This window comes from Carassius auratus, unplaced genomic scaffold (assembly GCF_003368295.1).
Source record: "Carassius auratus strain Wakin unplaced genomic scaffold, ASM336829v1 scaf_tig00214358, whole genome shotgun sequence".
Lineage (NCBI taxonomy): Eukaryota > Metazoa > Chordata > Actinopteri > Cypriniformes > Cyprinidae > Carassius > Carassius auratus.
This window is the reverse complement of record NW_020527631.1, coordinates 142,835-170,639: the sequence shown is the minus strand read 5'-3', so window position 1 is coordinate 170,639 and position 27,805 is coordinate 142,835. Positions and strand designations below refer to the sequence as shown.

The 27,805-nt window shown below is 36.9% G+C and overlaps 1 protein-coding gene across 2 annotated transcripts; it reads left to right on the top strand.

Annotated features, from left to right (window-relative positions):
* The first annotated feature begins 865 nt into the window (after window positions 1-865).
* On the top strand, window positions 866-27,491 carry LOC113091910 (monocarboxylate transporter 8-like). 2 transcript variants are annotated; one of them, XM_026257592.1, is made up of 7 exons: window positions 866-2,472; window positions 12,603-12,747; window positions 15,528-16,008; window positions 21,738-21,881; window positions 22,682-22,910; window positions 24,339-24,575; window positions 24,769-27,491. In XM_026257592.1, the coding sequence occupies exons 1-6, from the start codon at window positions 2,082-2,084 to the stop codon at window positions 24,554-24,556; spliced, it is 1,608 nt and encodes a 535-aa protein (XP_026113377.1). In that variant the 5' UTR covers window positions 866-2,081; the 3' UTR covers window positions 24,557-24,575; window positions 24,769-27,491. The 2 variants fall into 2 exon arrangements, with proteins under 2 accessions (XP_026113377.1, XP_026113378.1); XM_026257593.1 differs by having other exon boundaries at window positions 869-2,472; window positions 24,835-27,491.
* The last annotated feature ends 314 nt before the right edge of the window (window positions 27,492-27,805 follow it).

The following is a 27,805-nucleotide window of genomic DNA, read 5'->3' as shown; positions in this document are numbered from 1 at the left end:
ATTTATAGATCAGCGTATGACAGAAAAAATTAATTGATATTAAAATAAATTGAATTAACTGCTTTCGTTCCTCAGTTGTAACTCAGTTTTGGATAAACATCTGCTGAATGCCTAAATGGAAATGTAAAGTCCTTATATCAAAATCATAATGTTATTATTTATAATAAAGAACATTTATAATATTCAATATCACATTCCTAATGAAAATATTTACCATACACATACATAATAAAGAAAATATATTTATATGTATAACCTTTTAATTTCCAAAATATATTTAAAACGTTTATTTAATTTTTTTTTTACTAGCAGACATATTAAAATAATATCCGCTAATAAAAGAATTACAGTTTGGATTAAACTTAACCGCGGTTTATTTGCTGATCGCGCCTCCTACGGGTCAAATGATTTAATGACAGCCATGATGTTATCTTGCAAGTCAGGAAAAGAGCTATCAAATCATCTCTTCCGCCAGCATTATTCATTCAGACGATATTTTGAAGGGTCGTCGTGGCCCTTTCACGCGTCCCACCAGGGCTCACACCTGATCTGTGCTGCACTCTAGTGGTCACTGCGAGCAGAACTGACACATACACCTGTGATTTCAACAAATCCTTCAAGCATAATTCATGTAAAACAGCTGGATGGAGCGTCAGTATGTAAACAAACAAGCTAAGTAATTGCGCGAAGTGCACTTCTACAGCTTTAGTGTTGCATTTAAACACGTTTTATATAGTGCAATCGAAATATATTTGCACTTGCAATGCAAAACTAGTGAACTATGAAAAAGCAGTTTTATATAAATATAGTTCAAACACATTTCGAAGTTGTTTTGGGTAAAAAAAAAATAAAAAAGAATCTACCTAAAAGCGTGATACTGTCCTGCAAAAGGGCAGCACACATGAGGCCTATGTATTGAAGTATGTGTGGATGTGTCCAGGTCACATTAGAAGCATTACTGTACAGTACAGGGAAGCGCGTCACGGATCCTCCCCCTCCATACCATAATAACCCGTCATGGCTTCCCAAACACGCTTCTATATTCTATACCGCTTCCACACCCGCCGTCTACACCGGGCCAGCTCTCATCCGCGGTCCGAAGCCTTCAAAACGATGCCCTTGACCCATTTCCAATCTGGAACTGTCTGATTTATGGCGGACTGTGCACTCGGTCGGGTCGGGAAATCAAATGCATTGCTCACCGGATGCTCTCGGGTTTCATCTCTTCCACTGGTTGTAAATGTGTCAGGACTCGGCACCTAGAACACTGTAAAGCTGCTCTCCTCGCGTCATCCATACAGCTCGTCGCGCGCTTCCTTGTTTCGGGCCAATTGCGGGACGGGCTGAAGCCACAGAGGAGGGGGTGGTCTCCGGACGCTATCCGGTTCTTTCCGTAATCCTGCGCCGGTGGAATTTTAAATCCGTTCCTCCAGCGGGATCTGCTCGGTGGAGACCGTTTACGGGGACTGCTGCATTGCATTCATATTTAGAACGCTTAAATGTTGCTTCGTTACGTTAATAGAATGCTTGTTGTTGTTTTTAGAACGTTTAATTGACACATTGTCACGCTCGCGTTGTTTAGAACGTTGTTATTTCATATTTGCGGAATGACGATATTGTTTAAAAGGTTAAGTGGTTACATTCTAGCTCTCGCAGAATGAGCGTCTCGGGACGTTTATAACTTTTCTCTGGTACACATTGCAAAAGTGAGCAGAGCAGCCCAGCAGGATCCGGTGTAAATATTCAACAAATGATAGAGGAGGAGTCGGTGCACGATAAAAGGGATGTGAACCGAGACACCGAGAGCAAAGAGCTTCGGACTCGGTTTAAAGCGCGCGTTCACGGTGTCCACTTCAGTTTGCGTGAACTCCTGCTGCTTTATTATGACGAGTGATCTCTCATAACAGGATTTGGGCATTATCGATCGGATTATGAGTGATGATCCATGCGAAGTGACACGAGATTGACTTCGTTTCAGATCGCGAGGGGATTTTCTCCCCCCTGCTCTTCTTTTCCACCCGTTCAGAAGCATATGATAAAAGAGTTATTCTGGAAACGTATTTGCATCCGTTCTTTAAAGGATGCACACAGAAAGCAATGAAAACGCTGCAGGAGCAGCCAGTTTGGAGGAATCGACCACTGAACCGCAGGCTGGACACACTGAACACCCTGCAATGGAGCACAGAGACCCGCAGGAGTACGAGGAACCGGGGTGTAAACTGGCCCCGGAGGACAGCACGGTGCAGCTGATACAAACCGGCTGCTCCGACAAGCGTCCGGGGACGCCGCCCGGCGCACACCCGGGACCGGGCTTCGTTCCCCCAGAGGGAGGTTTCGGCTGGGTCGTGGTGTTCGCTGCAACGTGGTGCAACGGCTCGATTTTCGGCATCCAGAACTCATTCGGGATTCTGCACATGATGCTTGTGAAAGACCATCAGGATCTGACGGACCAGGCGTCTCAGTTTAAAGTGGGTGAGTGGGTTTCAGTGTTTCACTGAGTGTTGTAAGTTTGAGCTGAAAGGAGTGTCCAGGCACACTTGATCCTGAGAGGCTTAAGGGATCATACCTGATCTTCTTTAGAGTCTGGTGGCCCCAGGCTCCTCTCTGGACCCTCCACAGACAGAGGGAGGGAGACACCCTCTCACATCACACACTGACACCTGCTTCCATAGCAGAAGCATTTTATTTAGTTAGTTATTTATTTATTAAATTTTGTTTTTAAGGCAAATTGCGTTATTTATTTACTTATTTCATCACAAAACTGTATTAATAAATTTTTTTATTGGAGCAAAAGAGTAGTTCTGAAGACAAGGACAGTCTATAATGAGTGACAGTCCATTTTCATAGCTGTCAAGACCTTAAGAATAGGTTTTAAAATATGCTTTACACCCAGCGAGATTATTACAAACAATAACATTTTGAAATATTATTACAATTTGACAGAACTGTTTTATGTGGGAATATATTTTAATATGTAATTTATTCCTGTAATGGAAAGCTTAATTTTCAGCATCATTACTTCATCAGAAATTGTTCTAATATACTGGTTTTACAGCTCAAGAAACATTATATTATTATCAATTTCTTATTATATATAATTTCCAAACTTATGACCACAAGTGTATATACTGATTTCATTGTTATATAATGATTTGGTGCACAGTTATTTTGAATTATTATTGATGCTAAATTTTTAATGGTTCTTATTATTGTCAATGTTAAAAACAATTTCTGCTGTTTAATATTTTTTGTGGAATCCATGATAGATTAGTTTTTTATGATTCTTTGATGAATAGAAAGTTCAAAAGAACAGCATTTTATAATATTATAAATGTCTTTACTGTCACTTTTTATTGCATACTTGCTGCATACTTGCTGAATTTTATTTATTCCTTAAAAAAAGAAATATATATTGTTAATTACATTTTAAATTATATTGTAATTTAAAAAAGTTATTTTAAATTGTAATAATATTTTAGTTTAACTGTTTCAACTGTATTTTGATCAAATAAATGCAGCCTTGGTGAGCATAAAAATGTCTTCCAAAAACATAAGTCAACAAATTATTTGAAACTTTTGACCTGTAGTGTATATATCAAATATATTAAACCAGAATATTACAGATTATATCTGATACCATCACTTCACCATGTTACATCCAAAATACTATAAATATAAGTCATGGGACAGCTGTTTCTTAAAGGAGTTTCTAAAAATAAAATGTCATGCATTTTTAAACAGAAAGTCCAACTTATTGATTCACCTGGAAAGAACTGTTGTTGTTCATTTGATTAAAAACATTAACAATTTCAGAGAAATCATCAGTGTAGCTGCGTGTTTCTCACAGACCAGTGAGTGAAGTGAAGCAAACAGTGAAAAGTCCTAGTGCTGAACCTGCTGATGTTTAATAATTTACATTTTCCCAGTTATTTATAATATATTGTCTTTATGCTGTGGATCAGTATGATGAAACAGCATGTTAGCAGCCTTCACACTGTGCAAATCAGATCAAGAGATCAATTTAATTCTCAATGAAGTTGAAAGCAGTATCTGTCACGAACCCTCCTGAACCTGTGAATGTACCCAGCAACCCCTGAGCTCACTTCTGATCCCCTGGCCAAGCCGACGTGAGAGAAAACAAGACAGAGTCCATATGCTAATAATCTTGTAAATGTCTTGCAGGCCTCTGGCTGTTGTTCAGGAAATCGCCTTCTGTCTTCCATGCTGAGCTCGATTTTTACAGCCAAAGTGCAGTAAAATCTCAGTTTGTTTTAATGTTCAGACTCCCATTTTGCTGTACAACATCACTATTTGAAAAGAAAAATGCTAAAAAAATGTGAATGTTCCATTTTGAGCTTGATTAGTTTGATTAATTTTGAGTATAAATATAGGTACCTCTTGGGGTAGTTTAGAACATGCAACCACAATTACTGGAAAGACTACTGACTTGACAGTTTTCCATAAGACGATCATCAACACCCTCCACAAGGAGGGTAAGCCACAGAAGGTCCTTGCTGAAAGGGCTGGCTGTTCACAGAGTGCTGTATCAAAATATATTCATAGAAAGTTGACTGGAAGGCAAAAGTGTAGTAGGAAAAGGTGCACAAGCAATAGGGATGACAAGAGCCTTGGGAAGATTGTCAGGGAAAGCCGATTCAAGAACTTGGGAGAGTTTCACAAGGAGTGGACTGAAGCCGGAGTCAGCGCATCAAAAGTCACCACTCTCAAATGTCTTCGGGAAAGGGCTACAGATGTCACATTCCTATAACCAAGCCACTCCTGAATAATAATAAAAAAAAAACATCAGAAGCATTTCACCTGGGGTAAGGAGAAAAATAACTGGACTGTTGCTCAGTGGTCCAAAGTCCTCTTTTCAGAAGAAAATAAATGTAGCATTTCATTTGGAAATCAATGTCTGGAGTCTGGAGGAAGACTGTAGAGGCACAGAATCCAAGCTGTCTGAAGTCCAGTGTGAAGTTTCTGAAGTCAGAGATGATTTGGGTGCTATGTTGTCTGCTGGTGTTGCTCCATTGTGTTTTATCAAGGTCAAAGTAAATGCAGCTATCTACCAGGAGATTTTGGAGCACTTTATACTTCAATCTGCTGACAATCTATGAAGATGCTGAGTTCCTTTTCCAGCAGGACTTTTGCACCTGTCCACAGTGCCAAAAACACTTCCAAGTGGTTTGATGACCATGATATTACTGTGCTTGATTGGCCAGCCACCTCACCTGACCTGAACCTCACAGAGAATCTATGGGGTATTGTGAAGAGGAAGACAAACATCTGACAAACAATACAGAGGAGCTGAAGGTCGTTATCAAAGCAACCTGGACTTCAACAACGCCTCAGCAGTGCCACAGGCTGATCGCCTCCATGTCACGCTGCATTGAAGCAGTAATTCATGCAAAAGAAGCCCCAGCCAAGTATTGAGTGCATTAGATACAAGCCAAATAAGCGCACTCATGGTTAGATAATTATAAAAAAATTCTGGATTCTGGATGTATTTAGAAAAACTGGTTTCAGCTATCTATTTTTTTTATTAAGTTTTTACACCTATGAATTTCATAGATGGCACTTGTTTTCTAAAATGATCTTTCTGATTATAACTGAAAATCTTTTTTTCCCCTTTATATCAGAGCAAATGTTAAAATCATTCGTTCATCAACAAGACTAGCACGTAACGTTCTGTCCTTGCTTCACAACACTGAGGATTTCTAATAAAATTCTCCTACTCTGTTGCTCTCATTCTGTCTCTCTGCGTGATGGCCCTTTGTTTAATCTGCTGCGATGGCTGTGATGTGGGTGTGTAATAGGGATTTGATTGGTCTGTGAGGGGCTCAGGGGAAGTGTGGGAACACACAGAGCTGAAGGATGGGCGTGCTCTGCGTCCCCCTGCCTCACTCACATGGTTTGGCCTGTCCCAACACACACACTACAGTAATGTTTAATCGCAATAGGGGATTACAACAGACACTCCCACACAACTTTACATGCAGGTTGACACAAAAAGCAGCTCTGTTTCAACATGGAACAAAATACACTTTGAAACAATTCAGGTCATTTTCCCATTGATTGCTTGATTTTTGTATTCTTTTTAAAGTTAATTAATACAATCTATGTATGGCATTATTTTTAACAGCATCCTCACTTTTCAGCATTTTTACACAAGTGCCTAAAACTTTGCACTAGTGCCTAATTTATACAAGTGCCTAAAACTTTGCAACATGACTAATACTGTAGCTTTACAGGTTTCTTAAAGTGTCTTGCAGACATCGCCACAGTTCTTCTGAATTGATTCTGTCTCAGTTTGTTCTGTTTCTTCATGTTATTCCAGACAGACTGATGATCAGATCTCTGTGTGGAGCACTGGCTGTTGTCGGACTCTTTGTGCAAACAAAAGTTACATTTAATGGCAAACATAATGTTTGGAAATGTAAATTGATATTTAGTACTGACATACATTAAAAGTTAGAAATAACTGACTTAAGACCATTTTTTGTTGGTGAAAATACGAGTGGCCTAAGACTTTTGCACAGTACTGTGTGTGTATGTGTGTATATATATATATATATATATATAAAACAAAACAAAGCAAAGCAAACAGTTCTCATAATCTCAACACTCTCATAATACAAACTTTAACACACAACTCTGCAGTAGACATACAAACTGTTCAGATCACAAAGTGGCAAAGACTGGAACTGAGGAACTGATGTTGTGAGTTTTAAAGCACTGTAGACCAATCAGGAGACAGCAACAATCAGCCTGCAAGAGCCAATCAGATTACTTTTCTGAGGCAGATCAGAGACACAGAAAGCCCCAACACAACTGAGAAAGCACAACATCCATAGGGTTGTAACAATATTTTATTTATATTATTAATTATGTTGGTATGTGTTTTAAATTAATACAGCAGATCCAATTTAAACCGACAATTATGTTCTATTATTTATCGTCATACACACCTGCAGTTTCCCAAACGTCACTCTTTTACATTTTCCCTTTCTTTCTTTTTGTTTCCCTGGCTATCTCTCCCTATGAGTCCACACACACACACACACACACACACACACACACACACACACACACACAGAAGGACTGCTGGTAATGCATAGACACAGATCATATTACCTACAGTATATGTATGCTCTCAGCTCTGTTTCCGCTTGTTTTGCTTTGCTTTTTTTTCCTGAACACTGGTTTCTTTACACAGCTTAGGTCTTGTTAAAGTAAAACGTGAGTCTCAAAAGCATGGTTTAAAGTAAAGCGTTAAATACTTTTCTGCTATCCCAATTTGTTTTACAGAGTCAAGAATTACACCTTGTGTTGGTCTGAGAATCTTTTGGTGTGGAAAATGGCAGGTATTTGAAGGTTTTGAGCAGTGTTGGGGAAAGAAACTGTAAAGTAATGCATTACAATATTGCGTTATTCCCTAAAAAAGTAACTAATTCCGTTACTCAGTTACTTTTTATGGAAAATAATGCGTTAAGTTACTGTTGCATTGCTTTTTCAATCTGGCAGGGCTTGCTTGTTTGTTTTTAATATAAAAAGTTATATTTTTTGGTAAATGTAAAAGCCCTTTAACATGTGATGGAATGTTTTTGAACACTCAAACTCAGTAAAAACTCGCAGCACAGGTGAAATGAGTTGAAGGACAGAGAACAGTAGACAAGTGTTGGTGAAAGGTGAAAGCGTTCGTTGGCCGTCTGGCATGAAACTGATAGTTTTCAAGCGCTGGCCAACACTAGTGTATCCAGGACACACTCAGAGACAGAAAGTCTGTAAATATGTTTGACTGGTCAATCAAAAGTAGAGCATACTCACCTGTTGTTTCTGTTCATTTGCTTATTTGTAAGCAGTTTGAAGCATGTTGTGGGCTGACTCTTTCAAACTGCACTGGTTTAGGTTCAGTACATTTCAGTTTTATAACTTACTGTATAAACCAAATATGACCCAAATTACCCTTCTCTGATTAATACTGTTTCTTTTAACCCGATTTGATTTTCCACCATTTTAAATGAGTGTCAGATCATATTCAGATAATGCTGGTCAGAAGTTATTCAAATCTTTTTGATACATCAAACCATTTGTAATACAACAGCAATACATTTTAAAGCAAGGATGCAGCGTTTTGACACATTGACATAAAGCTTGAGTCATTGCCACAGGTTTGTTTTAATGCGTAATTATAGCTGTATATTTCATTACTTTTGTACATTGAGTGATATGCAAATCAAAACACACAGGCAAATATTTTAAATGAAAATATGTCTGAAGAATTTTTATTATACTATCTTATAAAAATCAGCTTTTATTTTTTAATTTTCTGTTTTAATTTACATTTTAGTTAACATTATAGTAATTTTTTTTTTTTTTGTATGTCTTTATAGTTTTTATAATTTTCTTTATCACAGTTTTAGATATTTTAGCACACCAGGTTTAAACTAAATTACAAGAAATGTTACCTTGGCAACCTTAAAATGGTTCAAGTGTTTTTATGTTTCATTCATATAATTTAATGTAATGAACTTTTTTTTTAAATCAGTCGTTTTACTTTTTTACAATGTCAACTTAAACTAAATTATAATTAGAAATGTCACCTTTTTTCCATTTCCATTTCCATTTAGTGATTTTAGAAGACTCTTTTACGCAAAAGACTTAAAAACAATTAATATTTTAAAGTGAAAAAAAAGTGAAAAAGTGAGTTTTATTTTAAGTAATGTATTTATTTTTCATTTTAGTGTTATTTAGCTATAATAACCCTGGTCTGATGAAATATTTGTGTGTAAATAACATATATATATATATATATATATATATATATATATATATATATATATATATATATATATATATATTTTTTTTTTTATTATTATTATTTACATTTATATTTTTAAATAATTTTTAAACATATTAAATTATTATTATTTTTTTTTTGCTAGAAAATCCCTATATAGAATACATAAAATGTGAAATATTTCCCTGTGAGAACCTTTATTAATATGAAACAGAATAAGCAAATAAAACTAGATTAGCAATCTGACCCTTTGTAGAAATGGTCACGGTGCAGATGAACTCAATACAGCAGTGTGACCGTGCACATGAAGAGTGCCAGCGTTACAGATTTGTAATGCTGCCAAATGAGTTTGTCTGAATCGGTCATTTAATGATTAAAGTATCTTACCCTCAATATGTGCAGCTGGAGAGTGTGTGTGCGAGCTGAATGAGCTGAAGGCACAAAATCTTTTTTTTTTTTTTTGGTGCTGGATTTAAGGAACGCTCTGTTTCAGCTGCTGATATTAGCTTTGCTGTTGAATAGAAAACCCGTAGGCAAAAGATGAGAAATGTTTCCCTTCCTGCTTTTGCTCATTTAACATGATTATCAATGTCATACTGTATTCAGACATAGATGTTTAAGTCAATCTTTTCACTGTGCAGGATAGAAGTGATGGATCAGAGCCTGATTTCTCAGTTGTTATCATGTTCTTGACAGGTTTCCTGAGATTCGCTCTGACAGATGAGACATGAGGGGTCTTGTAAGGACAGACAGATATGAAGAGAGAGAGAAAATCAAGGGAAAAACACATGTAGGAGCAAGAGAGGGACATAAAGAGAGCGTGATCCGTGCTTCCCTGCGGCTGAGTGTCTTTATCCACAATCTGTCAAAGAGCATCTGTCAGTGTTAGTGGGTCACTCGGTTCCTTGTTTTCCCTCTTCTCTTCCCTCTCTTATTTCTGTTCTAGATGGAAACCACTTTCGTGCTGTCCTTTGTGTCTTTCTCTACCTCATTTAACAAAGGATCCAATAATAAAGCATGTGGAGCAAACTCATTAGTGAGAATCAGGACTAGGTGATGTGGAGAGAGAGAGAGAGAGAGAGAGAGAGAGAGATAATGAAAAGCAGAGGAGAGTGCTATAAATGAAATAGAGTAACAGAGAGGCGTGAGTGAAAAGAGGAGGAATAGTGGGCAAGAGTTGGCTTCCTGAAGTCGAAACTTTTACAGTGAACAAAGTATTTCATAATTTTATTCAAAAACTTCAATAAAATTGTCTTTTCAACCACAGTGCAACCGAATGGTGATTTTAGGCAGTGGGAGTGACAGGGGAAGTTTTGACCTTTGACATTTGAAAAATTATGTTTTTTTTATTGCATATTTATCCACTGTTAGACATCATCAGCAGGCAAATGCTGATATGTGCTTTTTGCAAAAGACAAATCAGTGCGATTTCATCATTTTAATGGAGAATTTAACGGGGAGGTGAAAGGATGTAGAAAGAAAGGCTGAAAAGTTCATGGACCGCAGCTGTGGACTCGAAATGTTTCTCGTTCATTTCTTTTTGGCCGATTTTGGGTTCCTGTGTTTGTTTTTTCAAGAATTTCTCATCCCGAAAGATGTAAACAAACAGAACTCTTTGCTTACAAAAGCCGTCAGAGGGTGACAGCAGAGAACCATTTGTCTGTTCTTGTTTTCCAGTACTCTGTTTCAGCTGTCAGCCGTATGTGCCTCAGATGGTAGAACATCGCTCAGAACATACTCTACTTTTGATAAAATCACTCTTTAGCATCCGCGTAGCAATGCTCGTCTGCATCTTACAGTAATATCATGGTGATGTGTTTTGCACTAGGAAGCACTTTTTTCACAAAAAGTAAAACATCTACTCTGGCGACAAAGAAGTGTTCTTTACTGTATTGAATGTGCACTTGTACTGTACTACAAATCATCAGCTGTGCTTACTGATAATGTAATATTAATGAAATAAAAGTGGGTTAAAACTAAAAACCTCTGACATTTTCTTTTTTCTGTGTGTGTTTTTTTCTTCTTCTTCTTGGTGAAGTAAGGTAATCCATTCCTAATAGTCCCTGGAATGTTTAATCCTTCCAACATGGCCTCAGACTCACACACACACACACACACACACACACACACAGACTTTATCCACCTCATGTTGTCTGCATGATCTTTTATCCGAGCTGTTAGAACCTGGCCTTCCAGAACACTCTATTCCTAAACAGAGACTCTCTGCATTGTTCTAATGTTCCCAAACTCATAGTTCCAACTGAGCATCACAGAAACATCGGTCATTTACAAAGCTTGCAAAACAACAAACAAGACCCTGACTGTGAAACCTGTGGAAAACATACGTCTCGTTTGACTCCACAAGACCAGCGGGAGACGGAGGGGCATTATGTAAAACCTGACCTTGTGTTCTTCTACAAAATATGGATAAACACTCATTTGCTTGGTTTGTTAATGTACCGCTTCCTCTCTGGAATCGTGGGGCCACATTTCCACTGAACCTCAGCCAATAATGACTCGAAGAGGGCTCACACACACACACACAGACACACACACACACATACAGAGAGAGAGAGAGAGAGACAAGAGAGAGATCAGCGTCAAATATTGACCCAGCGTCCTTAGAATCCAGACATACTGTGCAGACATTAAACTACCTTTGAACCATGATAAACATGAAGTGTGTTTGTTTGTCTGAGCTTGACATCTATTGTAACTGGCCAGGGCTCTGTATAAAGAGATGATGGACTTTCATCTGTGTCTCTTTGCGGAATTATCTGGGTGCACAAAGAATGTCTGTTTGGATGCGTGCATGTGTAAAATATATGTTCGGGTGGGCGATATGGCAATAATATATTGCAGTTTCTTCAAGAAGAATCACAATCAAAACGTTGGTTTTTAAGTATATTTTGCAAGTTACAGAGCAGTAAAACTAAAGTTCTCAAGTAAACAATACAAAAACTAATGACAAGCAAAAAAAAAAAAAAAAAATAATACAGAAAATAGATAAAAATGAAGTAAACAGTGCTTTGTACGATTTACTTCATTTACAGCTACTGTATGAATTAAATATAAAGCTACGAAAGAGATTCAGTCAAAATAAAGCTGAGTTTCTCTTTGTCTTTTATTGTTTGGTTAACATTAATGACAGGGGTATTATTAGGTTGCTGTCGCTTTAAGATTGAACTAATATAACTGTTTACATTCACCTAAGACATAAGCGAATGCATTTACAGGAAAACTTGCCAAGGAGGGCACACTCAGGGCACAATCTCAACATTACGATCGTGGAAGTCTTCAAGATCGATACAAAATTGTTGGATGAAGTTGTTGGTCTTTCCACATTCACACACACAAATGAATCTTAAAACTGGTTATTTTGTCAATGATTTTATTAGTGGTGCTGACTTAGGTTTCTGTTGCCGTGCTTATGGTTAGGGATTTGCATAGTTTGGGTGACTTGTTGAAAAAAGGTGTGTTGTTGCTTGTCTAACGGATTAAACAGCTGTTGAGACTTGTTGATGCCAGTAAAAAAAACACCTAGCAATAGGCAAAAGCAATTCCAGAATGATCTACAGTAGAATAGCCACCATAGATACAGTATATATATATATATATATATATATATATATATATATATATATATATATATATATATATATATATATATACTTATCCATGATAGCAATGTTCCAACCTCCCAGAACACCACATAATCAGGGCAGTGAGTTTGGCAAATGGAAAATCAAGTTCATGTATTTCATCATTTATTGATCATATCTTTTTCTCTTCCTCTGTCCAGCATGGGTTGGTGCTCTGGCGATGGGGATGATATTTTTCTGCTCTCCGGTGGTCAGTATGTTCACTGATCACTTCGGATGCCGGAAGACAGCCATCTGCGGAGCATTTGTGGCCTTCCTCGGTCTTCTCACCAGTTCCTTCGCAACGTAAATGCCTTCTTTTTTTCTTAGTTTTTCTCTTGTAACCATTTGTACATAGTTTTGTGTGTGTGTGTGTGTGTGTGTGTTACTTTAGCATTTTCACATTCATTCAGAAATTATAAGCAAAATGTATATATATTTATGTGTATGTGTAAGTAGTATATATATATATATATATTCCCGAAACATTTTTCTATAAAATATTTATTATTATTATATGATTTTTTTCTATACATTTTTGTATGTATTTTTGTCATGCACATTTTTGATAAACAATGATTTAATGTAAAATATGGATTATTTTGATTCATTCCATACATTTGAATGAATTGAACAAAATGAAATCAGTCAAATAATTTGAATGACACACAATGACATCATTTCCTGAATATGACCCATGCATTGGCATTTTAGGTTTACTTGATTTCTTTCAGCCGTACTAAAACACATTTATTTTATCCAGAATGTTCATCCAGCGCTGTCACTGTTTAGGTTTACTTAGACATAACAGACTGTTTTGGAGGATACTTGCCAGACGGATATTTTGACATACTTTTGTATGTATTTGTTTGTTCAAGCACAAGATGCAGAAAGAAAAACTGGGGCTCACACGACGCCTGAGACACAGCTCTGTGTGCGTCTCTCACAGAACACAATGAATCAGTTGTTATTTGCATCTTCTTGAGCTTGAATGCTTTTAAATTGGCCAGGTGTATTTGTCTGTTAAAGCACAAGTAGTCACAAAAGAGAACTCAATTCAGTGTTGTCTGTGACCCTGTGTGTGAGTTGTACACAGAACATCACCGAGTTATGAAAGTTGTCTTTCGCATCTTCAAAGCTTTAAAATCACTTACATTTTTACATTTTCAAGGCTTAAAAACACATGCAAATGATCAACTTTCGCGAAGACGCAGCAGTGGACTGATCAGACCATTGACAAATCCATCGGTTGTCCCGAAAATGTTTGTTTTGACATTTTTTCTGTCCTTGAACTTCTCAATAATGCAGCTGTTTCTAAACTTAATTTGAGATAACTTGTATATGACATACACAGTTGCATCACATATAGTTCAGTCTTAGTCTATAAATTTGTGGGAATCATTTCCCCTTTACTTTGAAGTGTCTCTGTTATCTGCTGGCATGCATAAACCCATGTTAGAGATGTGTAAACATTCGCTCGCCTATAATGTGCAGCCATAATGTGTGCACATTTGCTTAGTCTTAGAAAGTAAAAAAAATGTAAATTAAGATACATACATTTTTTTAAAAAGTAAGTTCCTTACTGTTGAATATACCGAATATATTATAAATATATCATAAATATATATACACAGAGCTACGTTTTTCCCAAAACAGTATTTTTTTTCTATAAAACAAGTATTATGATTTGTGCGTTCACTGAAAAACTAAATGTTTGTAAAATATTTTCTGTTTTTTTTTCTTGCGCCTTTTTCCAAGAACGAAAATTTTCTGCAAACCAATTCTCTTTTACATGTGTAAGATGTGAGTCAGTAATATCTCCTGTCACTCATTTCGTGCGTTCTTGTCTTAAAAGGCTTGGTTGTGCAGAGATGTTGTGGTTGAAGTGATGGAGGTGGACAAATCACTCAGCCTCCTTAAGTGTGCTTATATAAAGGTTACTGAATCACGCTGACAGTCTTTTAAGCAAAAGGAAAAAACATAAACACACGCTGGAGAGCAGGACCTGTACGACAGAACATTTATGTAATCCTTGCTTTCTTTCTCTTCCCTCTTTTCTTCATTCTTTTCCTTCTCATTGTTTTCTCACAGTGCCTTCTCTCTGAGATCCTTGTGCAGTTGGACAGAGAGCTGGTTTTATTCCAAGCTAAAAAAAAAAAGAAGCTCTTTGTGTTGTTAGAAAAGGTTGGAAAAAATCAGGGGTGCAGGAGACATTTCAAGGTAGGGACAACAAAATCCAAACTGTAAGCAAAAGATAGTAAGATCAGATCAGATTTACAGATATAGATCTCCTGCAGGGTCGAGCTTCTCTATTCCATCTCACTAACGTCTGTTTGGTCATTAAGCAAATAATGTCCTGCTGGCCGTGTGTTGAGCATTCTCTGGCTTCAGGTATCACAGGTCATTTGGAAGTGAAATGCTTTGGTTTAATAAGGAGAGAAAAACATGAAAGCAACAGTTCTACTGTAAAAACGCACCCTGTATGACTTTATATTTCTTGCGCAACCATCTTGCAGAAGTTACTTACAGACACTAGAGAAAACTTACTTTTAAAAAGAGTGCTTTTACAAATATATTGACATATTTAAAAAATAACTGACTAATAGAAGCAATAAAATATTACAAGATTTATAAGAGACAGATCCAGGTTTTTGCTTCTCACTGAAAACAGTCTGGTTGCTGTGTCTTTGGCACAGAAATCCATCCAACTCGTTTTTTTGAGACTTTGGTCATGTTTAGCATGAGAATCAAATTATTTAGCAGTGTAAATAAGTCAGAATGCATGAAATAGAATTAGACCCCCCCCCCCCCTTAATAAAAATTATATACTTATATCTCATAACCCAACAAAACTAATAAAAATGATGAAAATGCCCAACAAAATTTAAACTTTAAGTAAGATTAGAAGGAAAACTAAAAATATACATATAAAGTGAATTTAAAATATTAACAAAAGCTATTATAGTACTATAATAGTAATATAATAACAATATAACTACAATAGGAGTTACTAAAATTGCACCCTTCATCAACCTTTCATCAGCATCTTCCTTTTATCACATTCTCATCCTGTCTTCTCTCCTCAGCACGCTGGGACTTCGATACTTCACATACGGGATACTGTTCGGCTGCGGATCCTCATTCGCGTTCCAGCCGTCTCTGGTGATCCTGGGGCATTATTTTCGACAGAGACTGGGTTTGGCCAATGGTGTGGTGACGGCAGGCAGCAGCCTCTTTTCTATGGGGCTCCCTGTGCTGCTCAAGAAAGTGGTGGGACCGCTGGGCCTTCCCAGAACCTTCCAGATCCTCAGTATCTTCATGTTGGTCCAGTCGCTGCTGGCCCTCACCTTCAAACCGCTCATGCCCAGTGGGATGTGCCCGATGCCAGGCATGGGAATGGATGGAGGGCCCCCGTCCGACCTGGAGTCAGCGAGCAGGTGGCAGAAGGGCCTGGCCAAAATCAGGAAGTACTTTAATATACGAGTGTTTGGTGTGCTGACCTATCGGGTTTGGGCGTTCGGCGTCGCCACGGCGGTTCTGGGATACTTCGTTCCATACGTGCACCTGGTGAGTAGTGTCATTTTCAATGTATATGTTGTTATAGTATTTAATAGTATTCTGAATTAGCTTTTATTTGAATATTTTAATTTCATTTTTCACGTTTTGAACAGCTTGTGTTTTTCTGTAATATTTTTATTTAGCTTTTTATTTATTAAGAAAAATACTTTTTAAAATGTATGAAAAAAAAAACAACATTTAAAATTAAGTGAATCTGCACATAAATCAAGAGGGGAAAAAAACTTCAAAGGGAATTGTTGTTTTATGGGTGGTCCGGGATCAAGGGGTCAAACCCCTCAGTGTAAAAGGTCAAAGGTCATCATCAATCAAAAAAGTTGACAGGTGGTAAAGCATATTGACTACTTTTATTAACCAATAGTGAAAATGTTAGATCTCTGGCCATTTCCCTTGAGCCAGTTGCGATTGGGGGAGTGGACACAGTGGTACAGTACCTATCTCTCCTCTTCTCGTCCGTATCCGGTTTACAGATACTTGGTAATATTTCCATGCAAATTACATTTTGTGAAACGATTACATTGCATTCCTGTGAGCATAGAAACAGCCCACGAGTACTGAATTTAGTTCTTTCGCTTCATCTTGCACTTGAATGGTTTAAACTTCCCAAGATATCTTGTATTTTGGAACAATTTTTTTATGTATTTGACCCTTCGAGCATGAGAAAAGAGGTGTAAGAGAACTCTTGGTTTGGGCTTGTGTGCTCCAAAACATGTAATATTTTCAAAAACATATGCAAGACTCAATTCCTCTCCCAGTACCGTAAATAACTGTACTGTGTGTGAACGTAACTGTAATAAGGGCTCAAATACAGGACTGACAACCGTATTCTGCTGCTGTGACAAATTGACTTTTTCAAGCTCCACTCAGTTTATCTTGTACAAATCAGCATCTTATGGACATAGACGTGCTATTTAAGTGTGATTTCTGTGGCTAAATGCATCAGTGCACTGAACAGTTGTTTGCTTTGTACAGCCATAGTAAGCTTTTGGAGTTCATCAGAGCCCTTTTCTTCAACCTTATCAATGGTTTCATTAATGCTTCTTTGTGGTGGGAACAGAGGAAAAGCAGCTATAAGTTGAATATTTCCTCTCATAGACGCCCTTGTTTCTAAGAAGGGAAGAGGGGGAGGACATGGGGTTAAAAATAAAAAAATCCTTTAGAAGAATTTCCTGTCCCTAGAGATCACCGGTCTGTGGATTGGATATCTTTTGAAAACCGCTTGAATGAGAAAACCTTAGGGGCACATCAAAAGCCCCGAGATTACACATTTAGGTTTAATGCGAAGGAAGGACTTTCCTATTTCACCACGAGAAGCGAGAACCAAATGCACACACACACACACATACACATATACGCAAAACAAAAGCCGGGACTGAGTGTTTACTTCTGGTGGGAAGCCTGAAAAAACAGGACTGTAGGTGGAAGAGAGAGACTGAGGCGAGGGGGGAAAGGTCTCTCTCGTCAACTTTATACCACCACCCACAAAAACACACACACACACATCCCAAACACACGCAAGTTGGCTAACTCACAACTAACCAAATAAGCACTTGCTTCAAACACTTACCAATGATTTGACATATATCAACAGAACACAAATGCAACAAATGCGTGCACACACACACACACACACACACACACACACACACACACACACACACACACACACACACACACCCAAACACACACACAAACACACATACACACACTCACACACAAAATGTATTATGAAAAAAAAAAATATTGATGCAGTATTTACTTTGAAACAATCTGCACTCTGAAATAGCTGGTACAATTTTTTTTTTTTTTTTTTTTTTTTACAAATGATTACAAAGAAATGGCAAGTACCTTGATTAGAAATGACATCAAAAACATTTATATTGTTAAAAAGGAAATGGTGTGTTTTTAAGTCTCTTATGCTCACTAAGAATGCATTTATTTGATCAAAATACAAATAAAACAGTAATGTTGGGAAGTATTATTGCAATATAAAATTACTTAATTATTAGAATATATTGTAGAATGTAATTTATCCCTGTGATGCAAAGCTGAATTTTCAGCATCATTTCACCAGTCTTCAGTGTCACACGATCCTTCAGAAATCATTAATATGCTGATTTGCTGCTCAAAAAACATTTCTAATTAATATCAATGGTAAAAACAGTTTAGCTGCTTCATATTTTTGTGAAAACCATGACAAATTTCCTTAGGATTATTTGATGACTAGAAGGGTTCAAAAGAACATCGTTTATTTGAAAAATACATCTTTTGTAATATTATAAAAGTCTGTTTTGATCAAGTTAATGCATCCTTGCTGAATAAAAGTAATATATTCTAATTCGAGCGCCATTGTCTCCATTAAGCACACTGAAAAACTCCCACGCATGCTGAACAATTAAAGGTTTTCAATTCCCACGCTGTACAGGGAAAGAAAAGCACACATGATGGAACCATCTGCGTCAAGCTTTTCTTTCCGTAAACAGTGCATTCTCTTATATCATCACATTTTATGGCCTGTTTATCAGCGTGACCATTTGTGCACTTGGTTCAGCGGATGGAAACGAATTCTCAGCTGAAAACAAGAGAGAAGCACCATTACGGCTGAGTAATTCAGGTGTCCAAGTAAAAGTATGTCCATCCCTATGACAACAGAGAATGTGAGGGAAAGGAAAGGTGAAACAAGGACAGAAATCCCCAGAGTCTGACCTGAGATGACACACACCGAGTTAATAATTCATCATCAACATGTGTGGACTCATCACATAAGCTTTCTGTCATAGTGCAGTAAATATTTCAGTTCACGGCACCCTAATACATTATTTATGCACAGGACGCATGCTTAGCTCCTATAGCTTCCTCTGTTTTCTTAATGTTAAATGCACACCGGCTTGACTGTAAATCAGAGGCGTTTTGTGCACTTAGTAAACAACAGCCTCCACGAAACCTTGTTTAACATTCAGTTCAGAAATTCGAATGGATTTTTTGCATTACTGAACTTCATTAGCGTGCCAAAAAACACTACATTTTATGATTTATTGACTGCACCAATAAGGATTTGGTATTTAAAAAATGTTAACTAGAAAAGCAAATCGCTTCCAAGAAGCAGAGCTATACTGCAAAGTTTCTCGAGAAGGTCTTCTTAATTGGATTGTCGTTCATTACTTCAGTCAACTGCACTTGTATTATTCTGAAATTTCTACATGTAAATCTGTGAAATCTATAGGCCATAGGTAATTATTATTTAATGGTGGAACTGGCTTACAGCACGCCAGGGCTTTGTGCCAAATGTCTGGAAAGTGAGATATTAATTATGCTCAGAATCTGGCACAAAAAAATCAAACTCCCTGGTGAGAGTGAGAACTGCTCTTCCACCTGCCGGGCCATGTTTCTGAGGCTGAATATTCATCATTTTTTGCTACTAAATCACTGAGGTATTTTTATTTCAGTTTTTGACACAGTGAATGTTGGATTTTAGGGTAATTGACTAATTAAAATCAGCTTGAGTAGCATGCAATAAATTTCAATTAGCATTCAAAAATGATAAATATGCCTCCACATTTTTTCCAATGTTGATTTTAGTCCCCACCTCTTAAGAACAGTATGCATATTAATACAAAAAAATCATTAAAATATCGAAACATTCTTAAATCAAGCTACTTTTAACTGAGAAGCAAAATTACTTAAATTATTAAGAAATATATAAAATTAGATGACTTTATGCTTAAATAACTTCTGGATGTCAGTATGCCATACGGTTTTAGCATATTTGTTGTATATAGATACACATTTACTATAGTTTTAGCGAAATGAATAAATATAAATCATCTTACATTTTTCAGAGAGCTTTGAAATACAAGTTCAAATCTGAAAGCACAGTTTGAGTGCTCTTCACACAGAATGAGTGTGTCCTTCGACGTGACGGCTGCTTAGAAGCGTCAGATGTTGGTGATATGGAAGAAACCCCTAATGTTATGCTCGGTTTAAAATGCACAATAGGTTATTCTGTGTGCGTCCCCATCCAGGATGCCTTCGGGGTGTGCATGCTGTGACGCTTCCTCGTAGAAGATGGCTGGCAAAGAGGCCATTGTTCAAAATATACTGCTTCGTCAATGAATCTCTCGTAAGAATAGAAATATAAAATCTCAAAGTGTTTGTCATGTAAGAAAAAGTTATCGGTCGATTGGCAAAATAAGTAAAGGTGTAAGCATTTTTATTTTGTAAAACCATGAAGGATATTGTGGACCCCGACATGCCCAGATACTTTTTCTCATTTTTAGACAATGATTTTTATACTCTATATTCTATCCCCTTTCCTCTTCCTAAACTTTCGGCATTTTTGTATTTTCAAAAACATCACTAATATAATGTTTTCATTTAAAACAGCTGTTTTGCTCATGGAAAACAGTTATGCTTGGGTCAAACATTTGTTGTATTAGCACACAACAAGGAGGTACATGAAACACACACACACACTCAAGCACGTAAAAGTGTAATATTTTATGGGAAGCTTTCCATAGACATGATTTTATACAGTACAGACTGTACGTACACCTACCAATGACACAAAACTTCTGCATATTTACATTAAAAAAAAAAAAATGTTTAGTATATTTTAATTATGATGACTCAAGAAATATCCTCATGAACCACATTTAAGGAGTTATATCACAGTGTAATCTTTTAAACATTAAACATTTATTTTCCCAGTGTCCCGCAGTAAAAAATATTTAATGTAGAAAATATAGAAAATATTTCATGTCTATTAAAACTGCAGAATTTACTAACTGTTTTAATACTTTTGTTAAATTTTAAGGGTTCACATGTGTCATGATTTATATGATTTTAGTTTTCCAGCTTTTTTCCAAAAATCTTTGCATAACACTTTCTTTTTTTCAAATCATAATCTTGCTTTAATGTTTGAATATACAACTCAAACCTGGTCTAAAGTCTGGAGCAATGTTTTTTCTTTGTTATTTAAAGAGTGTACACGCTGCTTATTTAACACAGGGACGTTTTTTTTTTTTTCTGTAGGCTAAATATATATATGCCCCATGCGCTGGGGCACACCAACCGTTTTTCTGTCATTAAAAATAGCAAAAGTGGATTTGGACACGCACTGAGTGCACCTGCGCCATGCGCTTTACACTTTGCATTTAGATTGTCAAAATATGGCCCAAGGTTATCAAATGTAGCTTCATACCCATTATGTTCTAAGAACTTCATTAAAAAAAAAGAAGAAGAAAAAAAATACAAGATATGTATTTTAGGGTTGATAAGATTTTTTGTGTTTTTGAAAGAAGTATTTTTTGCTCACTAAAGGCTGCGATTATTTGATCAAAAATACACTAAAAACAGTAATATTGTGAAAATTGAATCTATTTTAGTATATTTTTAAATATAGTTTATCCCTGTGATAGTAAAGGTAATTTACTAATTAAAGTGATTAGGCTTCATTGTCAAATCATCATGTTTTATAGAGTTTCTTTTTCTAGCCATATCTACTCCATATCATCCATTTTTATGTAAAATACATGAATATGTATTTTACATGAAGCCAATCATTTACAAAGAAATTCATTTATTTATCATTTTTAGTTTATTTATTTACCTTTGAATAGTGTTGTGGATGGCTAGCTGGCTTGATGGATGGATGGATGGATGGATAGATAGTTTTGTATGTGTATGTTAATCATCTGATGGTTTTCCTGTTTCTGTGGCAGATGAACTTTGTGAAGGAGGAGTTTAAAGACACTCAAAGGGAATGGGTGCTGCTCGTGTGTATCGGAGCGTCGTCTGGAGTCGGTCGACTGCTGTTTGGGAAGATCGGAGACATCATACCTGGAGTAAAGAAAATATACATGCAGGTATGGAAACCCAACAGGAACTGCTTACTGCATGTCAGAGAATCATAATTTCATAGCTGGAGAAGTCTGTTTCTAGGGCTGCAACAAACGATTATTTTGATAATCGATTATTCTAACGATTATTACAACGATTAATCGATTAATCGTCAATTATTTCACTGATTAATCACTAGTTTCTGCAACTTTCATGCTATGTCACAATAAACTGGCATGAAACGATGACAGGAAGTGTCTCGCTTTAGGTCACAATGGTGTTACATCACAGCAGCCCAATCAATCGCTTCAGTGTTTCTGAACTTCTTCATGTTCTCAAAGTGGAACCAAATTTGAATTAGTTTTTCTTTTTAGTTCTAGATTGGCATAATTTATTCGGACCTTTCTTTTATATGATGTTGTTATAGAATTCTTTCCTGAAAGACACTGTGCTGTTTCATTTGTTGCAAAGCTGTTTCATTAACTCTTGAACTTTGGTTGCCAGGAAACTTCAGTTGAACATCTGCACAAGTACCTTTTCCATTAAAGGAAATATTTGCTTATAGGAACTGATTTTAAATGTCATTTTAATGTTTTATGAGGGTGTTTTATTCAATATATAAATATATTAGTAATTTTCTATGGAATTTGTCTTTAGTACCCCCTTAAATTCTGATCCTGTTACCAGTACTATTACATTTTTTTGTAAGTAATTTTCCGAGCATCAGGATTTGGAATGCCTTTGTTGCTGTAAGTCTAAGATGTCAAACTTTGGATGGAGCATTAGTCCACATGCGTAGACAATCTCTGTGTGTCTGAATATGTAGGTGGCCTCGTTCATATTACTGGGTCTGATGTCCATGATGATACCTCAGTGCACCGTGTTCGAGGGTCTGGTGGTGGTTTTCATACTGATGGGTCTTTGTGACGGCTGTTTCATCACTATCATGGCCCCCATCGCCTTCGAGTTGGTAGGGCCCATGCAGGCATCTCAAGCCATCGGCTACCTCCTCGGCCTCATGGCCATACCAATGACAGCGGGACCACCGATCGCAGGTGAGGAGCTTAAAAAAAAGAACTCCATCCATTAGAGTAAATACTTTGCATTAAAACATTTACATTTGCTAGCTCATTGACTCAAATGAATCATTTATATATATATATATATATATATATATATATATATATATATATATATATATATATATATATATATATATCTTATGTTATGCTGATCTAAGCTTATGCATGTAAGCTATATTATATTTAACTTAAAGTGAATCTTTACATTTTCACACAAAAATGCACACACACACATAGAATTTCAACTTGTGAAGCCATATTTTTACAAAAAAATAAAATAAATACAAAATGTGCAAACACACACACATTTGTACTTGTAGATAAATATTTTGAAAACATGATTTAATCAGCCAGCATGCTGATCTTGGCCAGGTTCCCCAGATAAGACTTGCACACATACAACAGACTAAGTGTTTTTCCAGTTTCCGGGCCCAGTGGACAGGAATGAGACTTATATCGCAGGGTAAATTCCAAGGTCTCCCAGTGAGCACATTTAGTTTGGCCCGATGCCTTAAAGCCTCTGTTCAGCGACAGTCTCCATATGTTTCCAGTTCCGCAGCCTCATTGTGAAGAATTAGACCCACCACAAGATCTGCTCCATCTGTACCAAAAAATAAATGGACCTTATACTTTCAGGCCTCAAGGTTCATTTACAGAATACTGATGTTACCTGTCTGGACTCGGTCGGTTTCAGGAACGCCGAGTGCTCATTGAAGAACCTGATGCATCATTTCATAGGATCTGTTTTCAAAGTGTTGCCTTCACAGCAGGGGCATTACAATAGGTTTGGACTGGCTGTCACATACTGTTATTTCACAACTTGGAACCACAATCTGGCTCATAAAGGTTTAGGTTTCAAGTGATCTCATATCTTCTGTATAGGAGGCTGCGGTAGCATCTTACCACATTCTTCAAAGTCTGAATAGCTCATATTTGTTTTGCTTCAAATGGATTCCAGACTGCAAGCCTCATTGAGATTCCTTGAAATCGAGAGCGTTTGAAGATGAATGCGGCCGTCATAGCGGGGAGTCTCGATCGAATTGGATTAGTTCCATTCTTCAGCCTTTTTATTTAAAGTCAACATCAAATCTAAACTGTCTCCATTTACTTACTTTCATCCAAGTCTTGTTATGAACAGTCACTTTGTTATTCAATAGTAAACCATAAGTGGGTTTTTTTTTCTTCTTTTTTTTCATTTACACACATGCGTGCACACACACAGAAACAGTTGGCTGTCTGACACTGATGTGCTGCAAATGAATTAAATCATGTAACTCATAAAATTAAGAAATCAACACACAACTGATGCAAAAAAAATAAAAACTCTTTAGGCTGAACTTCAGTGCCTGCACTTTTCCTTGGAAATGCATCACGTATGTTATTTTTCTATGTCTACTTCAGGACTTCTTCATGACTACTTTGGAAACTACCATGTGGCGTTTTATCTGGCTGGTGTTCCTCCAATAGTAGGGGGTATCGTGATGTTTTTTGTGCCTCTGGTGCACCAGCGCATGCAAAGACGGCAAAAAGAGGCCAGCGACCCCAGCATGGACAAGATGTTGAGCTGCTCTAACGGAGACAGGCTGCCCGGATACACAGACATGGAGACACACATCTGAAGCCCACAGCCACACAAAGGTAGTTCGTGTTGCCTCATTCTAGAATTTTTGGTTTGTTATAAACTTGGTGAAAACATTAAAACTTATTTCTAGGGTTAGAAACCCAGATTTTCAATGCGGTCTCAAGTTTCATGCATGCTTACCATTTTTTATGGCTTGTGATTTTCTCTTTTCTCTCGCAAAAACAAATACATTTTGGACCCTGGCTGCAGACATCTAGGATAACATTTCTGGCGAACCAGCTGATTGTGTGGTCTGTTGTTCCTGTCTTTCTGCAGGGATTCATCTCACCAGCACTGCTTGTGGCGTGTGCACGTGAGTGTGTGTTAAAGACGGTGTGTGATGTATTTCCTCTTTGCTTGGCTCTAATCAGAGTCGAGGTCTCAAGGCTTTCCCCTCTGCTTGTTTGCTGTTCTGGAGAGGGACGTGATCATCCATCAAGAGCCCAAACCCTCCTCCAGTGGCCCGCGCTGCCGTTTCCACCGGCTCCTGAGTGATTGAACGACTTCCGCATGCAGATCTGGGCTGAAATCACCTCCTGCTTGCGTTTCTGGAGAGCTCAGGTAGTGCGGGAGACAACAGTTAAATAAGGACAGCAAATGCTTCAGCACCTTTATAAAGGAAACATTATTTGATGTGAGAGAGCACTGAGAAAAGTGCTGTTTTCATTGAGCTTTATAGTTTATTGTCTAGATTATGCAAATCTGATTTGTAAGATTTAGATGTTTTCATAATACGATTTTTAAAAAATCCTCCATAGACTTTTCTGAGACAAATCCGTCCTTCTTAGTGTGCTTTCTGCTGCCGACTTCGATAACCTCAGCCGTGTTTTTCTTACCGTAACGTACCGCCGCTGTGTATCGCAGTGAATTATGTAGTCAATAATGAAAACTAAACGAGGAATCATTTTCTTAATGATATCTGCTGAATTTAGTTCAGAAATGAGCTATGCAGTAAGACGTTCACTAACAGTGCCATGACCATTGAGCCAGATGAAAAATAAAGGATCAATATTCATATAGGGGGTGAATCTCATGAAAAATAATGCCAGAGGAAAATAAACAGAAGTTATATTTTGCATGAAGATTTTGTTTGAACAATTGAGCACATTTCCACCAAATGTATATACAGTAATGCGAAAACAATCATCAAAATACATTAATGAAATCAAATCTAAATGCATAGTTCTGTATAAAATACCCCAATGTATAAAACAGATTTTCTCAAAGTTGTAATTAAAATGCTATTGACTGAAAATATTATTTCAGTCACATTTAATTTAATGTGTTACTTGTTGCAATTATTTGTGAAATTTACCAGTAATTTCTAAGTGAAATTGTTTTAAAGTAAATCCTAGACTAATTTATTTCAGTCCACCGTTTATGCAAAACATAATTTCTTATTTTTGGGGTAAAATATGACCCAGATATTTCTTGACAATTTTCCTGAGATCCACTCAAGGGCAACATCACTACATTTTCTATTTTTAAAAATCAGTTTGTGTCTCTTTTCCACATTTGACTCCCATTTATTGTATTTTTTTTTTTTTTAAGAAATTATATTTTGCTTATATGTGTTGTCTTATTTGTTATACTGAAAAAAAATCTGGCATTTGGATTCAAGTTGAATGGACTTCAATCAAATCAAAGTGCGATTGTCCACCATGAAAATGTCACGTGTGTAATTCTGTGTATGAATGGAGAGAACTGATTGCTGTAAGCAAAACAACATCTTAGTGTTACACAAAGTGGGCCATGTGTATGATTATTAATCAAGTACTATGTGTGACATTTAAAACTGCGTTTATTCTTTTTGATCATTTGTTTCTGTATCAGTCAATTACATTAGCATGTCTCGTGTGTTTAGTGAGAGCAGCTTTTCCTCAGTCTCTTCCAAACACTATCGAGCTGAAACAATTCAGCCAAGAGAAATATTGATTATACGTTACAAACTGACAATTTTAGTCTACATTTGTGTGTGCATGCTTACTGGCTTGGCAACATGCTGACATCTAACTATTGAAATCAGCCGCTATTATATGTAAAGCGTTTGTGAGGTTTGGATGCTGATTTAGATCATAGGCATCGAAGCGGCTTACTAGTATTTGGAACAGGGCTGTGGTTTCTCTCTGCACTTTCATCCGTCTGTTTGTCAACTATTTCCCAGAAGCCCTTTAACCACCCGTTTCCGTCCGTGTTGTCATGGAGAACTGTCCGTATGAGCTAATTAACGTCATTTAGGGTACATTTTCCTCAGAACTCATTAGATCCTGTTAAAAAAAACAAAACAACAGAAGATGGTCACGATCTTAACCAAACTGCCTCAACCGACCCCGTCCTGCAGGTTTAACCAGGAGCCGGTGCTTTTACACTAAAGCAACTGGACCACGAGACACCTCTTCAGATTCTAGTACTGTGTGATGATGTTATGTGGTGACTAAAGATGCTTGATTAAGATGAATCGATGTCTTTATCAGGAATAGAAGGAATCCTGTGCATACCTCAGTCGTCTGTTTTATGGTGTGATAAGTGTTAGACAGAGGTGCACTTGCCTTCTACAGTTGTTTGGGCAGATTCGATGTCCGCCGTGCGAATCTTTGAGCCTCAAAGCCATGATTCCTGTCGTTTATGTCTCTCTAACTGATCAGCATGTGACTCAGTCATAAATAGCAGGCCCTGCAAATGAATCCTCATCTGATTGACCGTCCTTCCTTAGAGTTTTGGTTGTGCCATTTTTGACTGATAGCTGTGTTTTTGTATGTGTGAGGGATAAAGAATGAGAGAGACAGATACATTCAGACAATAAGAAACTCAGGGAGTGCAGATGTTTTTCATTTTTCATCACCTGCCTGTGTATTGTTGCATGCTGCATTCATGAATCTGCTATGTCATTCATATTTTATGAATAAAGGCATTTGTGTCCCTGGACCACATTCTTAAGTCGCTGAGCTATTTGTAGTAATAGCCAAAAAACAAAAAAATAAAAAATTTCAAAAATAAAAAAAACATTGTATGGGTCAAAATTATCCATTTTATGCCAAAAATCATTAGGATATTGAGTAACGATCATGTTCCATGAAGATATTTTGTAAATTTCCTACCGTAAATATATCAAAACTAAATTTTTGATTAGTTATATGGAATGCTAAGGACTTCATTTGGACAACTTCAAAGGCGATTTTCTCAGTATTTGGATTTTTTTTTCACACCCTCAGATTCCAGTTTTTCAAATATATGTACCTCGGCCAAA